This window comes from Nicotiana tabacum, chromosome 7 (assembly GCF_000715075.1).
Source record: "Nicotiana tabacum cultivar K326 chromosome 7, ASM71507v2, whole genome shotgun sequence".
Lineage (NCBI taxonomy): Eukaryota > Viridiplantae > Streptophyta > Magnoliopsida > Solanales > Solanaceae > Nicotiana > Nicotiana tabacum.
Window position 1 is genome coordinate 173,684,156 of NC_134086.1, and position 10,287 is coordinate 173,694,442.

The following is a 10,287-nucleotide window of genomic DNA, read 5'->3' on the forward strand; positions in this document are numbered from 1 at the left end:
GGCGGCATATCTAGTATTATCCCACACGGTGGGATCTGGGGAGGACAGTGAGTACCCAGACCTTACCCCTGCCCTGTAAAGATAGAGAGTTTGTTTATAATAGACTCTCTGGGGAGGACAGTGAGTACCCAGACCTTACCCCTACCCTGCAAAGATAGAGAATTTGTTTCCAATAGACCCTCGGCTACGGCTAGAGTACACATTTGTCTATTTTTCTTGTTTGGATTTGAGAACAGATCTCCCATTATTTTTACTCGCTTTATTGGCGGCTAGACTACACAACAACAATAACATATCTAGTATTATCCCACACGGTGGGATCTGGGGAGGACAGTGAGTACCCAGACCTTACCCCTACCCTATAAAGATAGAGAGTTTGTTTACAATAGACTCTCTGGGGAGGACAGTGAGTACCCAGACCTTACCCCTACCCTGTAAAAATAGAGAATTTGTTTCCAATAGACCCTCGGCTACGGCTAGACTACACATTTGGGTGCAAAACTACCTGCCAAACTAACAAAAGAATGGTAGACCAGAACCGTTGTGTCGGAATGTTTGAACTAAGTTGGCATAATTTGACTTCCAACTCTAAGAAGCAAAACAGTTCAGCAACAAAGAAGAAAAGATCAATGAAATGCTTTTTTTCTCTCCTCCATTTGGAAAATGAAAGATTCTGTATAATTTACATTCCATGGAGAGATTAGTAAAAGAGTAAGAATTATAAGAAAGAATTGGAACGAAACATAAGCCCCCAAAACAAAGAACCACCACTTGCTAAATCCTGTTGTCCCAACTCTATCCCCAGAAAATACAAAAAAAAAAAGAAAAAAACTTTAAAATCCCAAAACCCCAATAAACAATTTGATGTTGATGTCCCAGGTAAACAACCCAATATCTCCATTTTCAAAGTTTCCTTTGAACAAGGATCTCTTGCCAACTTCCATTACCCAATGTAACAAAAACAATGGCTTCCGAAAACAGAGAATGTACAGGGGAAGGCACCCGAATGCAGACCACCGCGCTGCATTATTAACAAAGAATAAATCACAATCACCTCTCTTCTACTCCTCATGTGGTCTCTCTACATCCTGCTCTTCCAACGGCTCAGGGAAAATCTCTTTCGACTGTCGTCTAGTTGATGAAGAATGACCATTGTCCCCATTATGACCACTTCCTTGAGAACCTGTTGTTCCCGATTGCTTCAAACTACTTGTTCCTTCCAACTTAGATGCTGGGATTGCAGGTACCGCCGCTACATCTGAGGAGCTACGCCAGCTGCCAAACAGCGCAGCGTTCCACGAACTTCTTGATGAAGTTGCTCTAAGTCTTGCTGAGCTGGTATGTTCTTCCCTAACTACCTTCAAAGGATTTTCCAAAGCTTTAAGGATATATCTCATTAACGGTCTCCTCGAAGGCTTGGGGTTGAGGCACGATCTCGCAACAATAGCCATCGCCCATACTTCCTCTAATAAATCTTCATCTATGATTAGGGAAGGATCCACTATGTTTGTGACAAGTTCTTTATCATATATACTAACGTATTTTAATGTACCATCCAACCACTCCTTCATGCTGGCGTCGTTGGATGCACTGATTCCCAGCTTGCCAGTTACTAACTCTAGCAAAACCTTTCCGAAACAGAAGACATCATACGCACAAGTGGCACTAGCTGTACCTGTCCATTCCGGAAAAAGAATATTAGCTTAGGAAGAGAAAAGTAGACTTTGAAGTAATGCTTAGTGATAGTTTGAGCTACAAGGAGTAATTTGGCAAGGTAAAGCAAAACATTGCCATCTAATACTTAGCTCTTTTTGTCTACATTCAAGATAAAAATGTTGTACTGTCCAGGCCTTTACTTTCTTTCGGATTCAGTTCAATCGGAAATCTCCACCTAAGAATTTCAGTTATTCATGGCTTCCAATGAATGCCTACTATTTTTATTTTGTTACCTACACCAATTTGAGATCTTACCCACCAATAACAAGATGGGAAATGTTACCTACAATTTTGAGTTGTTACGAACACTAAGTTGATAGAGGATATGTTAAGAATATTTTGCGTAAAGTCTATTTACGAGAAGTAGAACTAAACAAAATTGCACATACCTGATGCACCTTGTTCTGATGTCCTGCAAATAAGGAAGAGAAAACTATGTCAAATAGCAGTAAAAACTATAAAGCAGTACAGGTTGAAAGTCTAAGTATTAAAACGCAACAGACAAGCTTAGATGATAAGCTAAAAAAAAACAAATTAATAACCACTCATAACATTGGAAATACACATTACTAGGGAGAAGGTTATGGAAAAGGAGTTAGGTTGATTCTTAACCCTAATACTCTGTTGCCCAGTAGAAAAAGACACAGAAAATTAGGAAACCGTCCGATTGAACGGATAAACTGAAAGTTAAATATAGTGGAAGGTTCACAACAGTTGGCCTAACTCAAGAACAGACATCCAAAGCACCCTTCTCATATTCCAGCCAGATATCATGTCGCAATGCATGAGTTTAGAATATTACCATTTCCCATATTTCTATAATTATATTTGGTTCACCCCTCAAGACACTAGTGCAAACAGGAAATCCATCCTTGTACAGAGGATTTGATAGATTTATGGGATGGCTAGAGCGAGTGGGTTGTATCTTATAATGTTCTTAATATGAGACATACTTGGCGTAACGTCAATAACACGAAAAAGAAATGACCTACCAACAGAAACAGATCCAGACTATTTTATTCAGGTACACACTCTTGATCTATTTCTCGTAAGTGTCAGGCCTACTTAGAAGTGGAATAACGTCAAAAAAATTCAAATTTTTGTATGATCATTTAATTCAAGATAACTCAAAAGGATATAAATTCTAAGTTATTAAAACACAACAGAAGCTATCACTTGTGACACAGTGTTCAGAGGGTTTTGTCCCTGATGCATCTACGTCTAGCACAATAAAAGTTTCCTTTTGTGTAATTTGCAATAAAAGAAAGAGACTTATCTATATCAATCATTAAAGTAAGTTTTATTTAACCCAACATCTATAATTATTAAAAATATTCACACTTTTAAATCAATCTGGATAGTGATTGACTGTAATCCTGATCAATGGCGTAAACTAAGAGAATCTGAAAAGTTTCTACAGAAGCCATGAAGATCAAATCTAGAAGACCTAAAAAATTTGGCATCTAACATAGGACTCCGAACCAATTCTTCAGTACGGCACAGGCAAAAATATTCATATTACATAGAAAAGAAATAATTTATGGAGGGATAGAACAAGTAACTAACAAGTAACAAGTGTGTGACGGTCTTTCAGACTAGACTCACTGTTACTTACAATGCTCCTAGTAACTTGAATACGGTGAAGAACTAAAGATTATATACAACTGCATGATCACTATCATTCGAACTACACTAGCCAGGGCGTATATTACAAGTTCATAATTTAAAAACAAAGCTAGAGCCAACAGATAGCAGGATGATAAGGTTAAGAGTAAGATTGCTGCATGAACATTAGAATTCTCATTTATAGCATAGCTAATAAAAATTAAAAATACACCAGATGAAACAAGTAGTTTCTATAACATCAAATCGGAGATCCACGCCTTATCACTTTTCTGATAGACTAAGAAAAGCATGTTAACAATAAAACCGCCTGATGTTAAGATCCATAATGGAAAAAAGAAATTATTGACCACAGTCCAAGCTAGTAGTAAACTAGTTTTGTCTTCTAAAAGAAAGGATGGTTAGAAAAGTTACATACATCATTAACAGAAACAAATAGGTTTATAAAATACTTACTGTGGCAGCCTGAGCAGCCTGGAAATTCTGTTCTGATGGGTGTCTCCTTCTTGTGCACAGACCTCATTTAGACTCCCTAACCGCACTTCAAACTTATCATCAAGAAGTACGCTGCTTGCTTGGACATCTCTGCAAGAATAGGTACGGCGAAGGAAAAAGGAGAGTTGTCACCACGAGGTGCACTAGTAATTCTGACAGAAACAAAAGGTTTTTTTTTTTGGTGTGTGTGTTGGGGGGGGGGGGGGGCAGGGAGAGAAGAAGTTGAATCCAAAAAACTAACTCATGCAATTAAAACCTTGAGGATTTCATGGTGAATTACAGCAGAAAAACTATGTAGACATTTAGGGAAGCATCTCCTTTTGATAATTCCTTCGGGAACAGAAATTTGGTTGAGGAAAGTCTATTAAATGTCCCATGAAAGGGTATTGCTTAAACCGAAAACATGCAGATGAACAGTGTGAGAGAAGTGAGGAGTATTGAACACTGACTGACTCAATAAACAGAATATGTTTGTTAGAAAGGAAGAGAATAAGCTGATAATGCCATACAACAATATATTATTTTTAAAAATATCCAAGCTGACATTAAAAGGGCACCATGGAGATAAAAGGTACAAAAAATAAGGAGCATTGTATGACGACTATGATGCTCAAGAAGGTTTATTAGTAATAATGAAACTTTATACAATAAAAAACAAAACCGTTCTTAGTTTCAGAAGTAAATTTCTACTTGTGTAGTTAAAAGAATTTCTATTTGTGTATTCACAATATCCCAGCACAGTAGAAAATTTAATGTCATCAAAATCTATGGCCACATCTCTCGTACCGAATCTAAAACATATAGAAACTGGCTAGATTGGAGATATCGCAGCCATGCATGCAACTACAAAAGCAGAGCTATAAAAGTTTTTATAAGTGCATGGCTCTTGACGATATATAGCACCATAACCCCTGAAAGCCCAAGTTTTAGGTTTACTAAGCGTATCTTAAATTTATTGCATGCAGATGTAGCTCATAAAAACATAAAGGGAAGCCCTCAAGTTGATAGATTCAAGCTCCACCTCCAAGATATTGTGGAGGCTAGCTCTTACATGGTAAGATATTATGGAGGCTGGCCCTTACATGGTAAACTCTCTATAATAATAAATGAAGCAATAAACATAATAAATCTCCAACTCATAACAAATCAGAAACCATCAACCATGAATTACTGTTCATTCCCGTCTCCTTTTGAAAATCCCGATAAGCTAATAGCTGAGAGCGGATATCTAATATTGCCATTTGTAATTCGGTTTCAATCAACCAGATGTGGCACACATCCATAAACTTGCAAAGATCCTTAACGTGCATAGAGCCCGTACTGCACTGAATTTACTGGTCCAACTATCTTCGGTTGAAAATTTTAGGAGAGCCTTCAATTGAAATCTCGTCCTACCTAGTTCAGAGATACGAAATACACTACGATTTTCGATAGCTTTCATTCAGAGCATTGTCCTAGTATCTCCAACGTGCATTAGCCAAAAAGGGCGCTCTCAAACAGCCATTCGCTCTTGTGATGGTGTACCACTTTGTACGTCCTTATTTCCACATATAACTAAGGGAAACTTTGTTGGGCTCAATGAGATGATTAGATGTTCATGGCAATATTACTCAATCAGAACAGAAACAAGTCTTTAACCGACCCCAACTTGTTTGAGACTGGGTAGTGGTGGATCTAGAGGCTAAGATGCGGGTTCCCGGAATCCAATAGCTTTTGCCCAGATCTTGTATGTATATTAAAAAATTTATTAAATATCTATAAATATTTGATTATGGACCCAATTATTAACTTGAGAATGATGTAGGAACCCATAAACTTTAAATGATGGATCCGCCTCTGGGTTTAGACGTAGCTTTTTTTTTTTCAGAACAGAAACAAGTTTTTGCTGCTAACAATGAAAAAACTGAACGGCCACTTATACGACTAACCAACTAATTCCAACTTTTTCTTTTCCATTTATTGGTTTAGCATACAATCTTCCGAATTGAAAATTTGAAGTTTCCTGGTTGGATTAGAGTGCAACAGATGCAGTTGATTTACATCTTGGTCGCCAATAGTAATGAAGAATGATTTTGGCCTAATTGCTTAGAGTAAACCATAGTGACTCACAAAACAGGAAAGCAATCATGCACTCATTCCAGGGGTAACATTGCAGAGACAAGATGTTATAGTGACACCAACGTTATATCAGGGAAACTTTAGTAAGGAAAGCTTTTGATTAAATCATCAAAGTCCGGGATTATCTTCCAGACTATTAAATTAACAGGCATATCCTTTATTACCTTTGCGTCTACGAAGAAGTCACCAATTATGTACAACCAAGGAATACATAGAGAAAGAGTAGCTGCAACTCTTCCAAGATTATGATCACAATGTTTAAACGAAGACTTGTAGTTATGAGAGTGAGATATGAATGCACTTGCAAACATGGAAATCCAATAGTAGTAAATCACAGAAGTAAGTCTAGCATAGCTATTAACAATTTCTAATATTAACCATAAAAGTGGCGGCACGTGGAAGTAAGAGAAATGCAATATGACAAGGCCTTGATACCTGTGCACTAGAGGCGGGTTACATTCATGATGTAGATAAGACAAGCCCTCAGCAGTTCCAATAGCAATTTTCAGTCTTGTTATCCAATCCAATGACTGCAAACTATCATCATCCGAATTGTTTTTTCTAAATAAAGAACTGGATAGATCTCCATTTGGCATATATTTGTAGACCAGAAACTTCTCATTCTCATTCTCCAAACAATGTCCCATAAAAGGAACTAATCTAGAGTGAGAAACTTTGCTGAAGAAGTCCAATTCTGACAAATATGATTCCTTTTTTGCAGAGCGCACATCAATTCTTTTTACGACTATAAGTGTCCCGCCTTCTAGGGTACCACGGAAGAGATCACCTGAATGGCCGTGCTTCATAAGATTTGAATCACTGAACTCACCTGTGGCTTGAAGAATCTGCTGGTAGGTAAATGCATCTCCTAAACTTGAAAAATTCAATGATACTCCGGGAGGCGGCGGTGGACTTGAACTGGCCGGACCTGGCCCAACCTCAGTGGCTCTTTGAGTCGTGGCAGCCCTTTTGCGGGTGCAAACAAACAGCAGAACTAGACAGATAAGGACAAGTGCAATTAATCCAACACCCCCCAGAACGGCCGCCAATATGATTACACTTTTGTGACTCTTTTTGCTGGATTTGGGAGCTGGAAGAGGCGGCTCTGTGGCATTTGGCTGTCCAAAATCATCAAACGACAAGCCCCGCTCGCTATAGAAAGATGCACACTCACTCCTACTCCTTTGACTTGTTACATTTTGGAGGCAATTTTTATTAACTGACACATTGCTTTGTCCGTAATCAGGGGTTTTGCCTTGAAAATAGTTTCCTGATAGATCTAGAAAACTGAAGCTTCTGCCTAAAGACGGCAAATTTCCATAAAACATATTCTGAGAAAGATTAAACACTGCGCTGGTGGCATTGACAATGGAACTAACATTTGGCAGAACGCCGGTGAAGTTATTCGCAGAGGCATCTAGAAATTGCAACCCAGGCATTGACCACAAAGCATCAGGCAACTGTCCAGTTAAACTATTGGAGCTGAGGTCAAGGTCAACCAGATTAGAAAGGTTACCGAGTTGGGCAGGAATCAAAGAAGATAAACTGTTACCAGACAGATTCAAGAACTTCAACTGAAGCAAACTCCCAATTTCTTGAGGAATAGTCCCATTCAAGAAATTTGAGGACATATCAAGCAAAGTAAGGTTCTGAAGAGAACCAAATTCAGTAGGAATGGACCTCACAAGCTTATTATTCGAAAGATCAAGAATCGAAAGGCTAGTCAAATTGCCAAAAGTGGAAGGAATAGGACCAATAATGGAACATGACCTAAGATCAAGAATCCTAAGAGATGTAAGCCTAAGACCAAACCATTGAGGAATAGAGCCAGGAAGTGCAAAATTGGAGGCATTAAAAGATTCCAAAAAGGTCAAATTTTGGAGGGCATCAACTGAGAATTGAGGGTTTTGACTCCCAACTCTGGTTCTCTTAAAACCAGATATGTTGATCTCAGTAACTCTACCATTCTTGCAAACAATATTTGTCCAGTTTAAACAAGGGTTACCCTTTATAGGCCATTCTTTGGCTCTTAACCCTAATGAAGATCTCAGTTGAAGCAAAGCAAATTTCTCAGCTAAAGAACTGACAACACCCTGCTCAAATGTTGAGTCAAACAGCAAGAAAAACACAAAACAAAACAAAACCACTCTGCCCTTTAAGTGCAACATTTCAGCTGAACCTTCATTTAACTTCGAAATTGAAAATTCTCACCTTTTTTCTACTCTACAATCACACATACACATATATAAACGATTCTTGATATAAAAGGGAATATACATTCTGTATCAGGGAAATTAAAGGGCTTACCTTTTTGAATGAATCACAAAAAAAGCTTTTCTTTTTTTTTTGATTCTTGAAAAAAGAACGAGTGCTGTGTAAGTACTGTTTCTATATCTCTCTCTATACCAACTCTTTCTTTCAGTTTCTTCGGTTGATGGGTAAGAGAGATGATTAAAAAATGGTCAAAAGTTTTGGGTTTTTTTTTCAGAGAGAAAGTGGTGTGAATGAAAGAGAGAGAGAAGTAGATGTAGAGAGAGAAAGTGAAAGGCTGGTCTGAGTCAAGCACTCTCTGTGATTAATTGGAACACTGCTGTACTCTTGTTACTGTAATCCCCTCTTACAAATCAACCAAAAAAAGATTAGTATTTTTGTATGGGTAAAATTTTTACCCCTTTTGGCAATTATTCTGACAAAAAGTTCCCAAAAAAAAGAGTTCATAGTAGTATTTTTTTATTTTCTGTCTTAATTAGAGGTCTCGAGTTCGAGCCATAATAATAAAAGTTTTTTTGTTTTTAGGTTTTATGCGATGCAAATCTAAATTAATTAGGCTCAAAAAGATTATCAAACATTGGTCTGAAAATGTGTGTTTCTATCTAGAAAAAATGACACTATATAGCCGCCGTAAAAATTAAGCCAAAAAAATATTATATATTTATATATACACACACATTCTGTATGTTACATACAAAAATTATATAAATTTTATACATTATTTTGGCTACCAGATGTAAATAGTTTCTGACGCGAACTAGAAATAATAATAAATCTTCTATCTATGTCTCGAGCCATGGGCTTAGTCATGGGTTGGGTTCGGAATTTGGGGTTGGGGGAGGGGTGGGTGGGTGGGGGTTGAGGGTTTAGTTGACTACGGAAAAGTTGCAAAAAACAGCTAAGCTAAAAACAACTACTTTAATTCTAAATTAGATAAGCATTTAATTAATAACTTAATTTGGTTTGTCTCTCACTAGAATCTCTCTTCTAATAATTTCTGTAATTATTACTTTTTCCCACCTGTTTTGGTAGATCAGTAGTGAGTATCTTGTAGTGTTATGATTCGGCAGCTTTTATGGGATTTTTTTAATTACTTTTCTTTTATGTGATTTTTACACTTTAAAAGTGGATTACAAATTTGAAGATCTTTATAATTATTTATTTACAGCAGAATTAGCATTTTCGAATTTTTTAATAGCGCTGACGAAGAGTTGGTTGCTTTTGTGGTGGAAAAAAGAGTTGAATGATAGGAAGCATGTGTAAGACATTTTGTTATTAATTTTTTTAATATAAACAAAGGAAACATCTTTGGACGTGCTTGGATTTATCTCAAAAAGTACTTTAGCATATTATTAAATCATGATCTATATTATTATTTCCTTTTATACAATATACATCAATATTTGATAAAGCATAATATTTAAAATATTAATTTGGTTTATATAATATAATTAGTGACGCAAGTAGAAAAATGTAGATAAGTAATTATTAGTTAATATAATTATTGCGACTTTGTAAGTTCTTGCATGTAAAACTTCTCACGTAATTATTACACTTAATTAACATTATTGAAGCCGTTTTATCATGAGCCGTTGAAAGATAATGATAAGCATGTTTGAAGCCGTTTTATTATTGTTACAATTAATGTGTAGCAAAATCACGAACATTTTATTTTCCTTGAAAACATCATATGTATAATAATTTCCTCGCTAATGAAATGGTATTTATTGGTCAAAGCAAAATATTTTCATATATTCAAAGATTCTAATTTGTTAATTCAAAGATTCTAATATTGTTTGCAGATGATCATTAAAGATGAGATATTGCAATATTTAGAAGATTTCACAAAATTAATTCATGTAATCCTTTATCCATCTACCGTATTTATATTTTGAAAGGAATTCATCTTCATTGATAACCTTTTTAAAATTCATTATGACATTTTATCGAGTTGGTTCAAATAAATAATAGATAATATTTTATTCATGAAAAGTAGACCAAAATAATCAAACGTCATAGTGGAGAATTTAGTTGTTGGTTTTTATTAATCTAGCTACATCATGC

At 36.2% G+C, this 10,287-nt stretch overlaps 1 protein-coding gene across 1 annotated transcript; it reads right to left on the reverse strand.

Annotated features, from left to right (window-relative positions):
- Nucleotides 1-620: 620 nt before the first annotated feature.
- LOC107789994 (putative LRR receptor-like serine/threonine-protein kinase At2g16250) lies at nucleotides 621-8,525 on the reverse strand. Its single transcript, XM_016611878.2, has 4 exons — nucleotides 6,388-8,525; nucleotides 3,796-3,924; nucleotides 2,106-2,128; nucleotides 621-1,675 (listed from the first exon to the last, which is right to left on the reverse strand). Exons 1-4 carry the CDS (start codon nucleotides 8,118-8,120, stop codon nucleotides 1,062-1,064), a joined length of 2,499 nt encoding a protein of 832 aa, XP_016467364.1. The 5' UTR covers nucleotides 8,121-8,525; the 3' UTR covers nucleotides 621-1,061.
- Between the last annotated feature and the right edge of the window lie 1,762 nt (nucleotides 8,526-10,287).

What these genes read in the sequence shown, in the direction of transcription:
- LOC107789994 (XM_016611878.2), bottom strand. Translation starts at nt 8,120, where the DNA reads ATGTTGCACTTAAAGGGCAGAGTGGTTTTGTTTTGTTTTGTGTTTTTC. An exon ending in AACCCGCCTCTAGTGCACAG is followed by an intron (nt 3,925 to 6,387) that starts GTATCAAGGCCT and finishes CTATTCTTGCAG; the next exon opens with AGATGTCCAAGCAAGCAGCG. An exon ending in ATCAGAACAAGGTGCATCAG is followed by an intron (nt 1,676 to 2,105) that starts GTATGTGCAATT and finishes CGGAATGGACAG; the next exon opens with GTACAGCTAGTGCCACTTGT.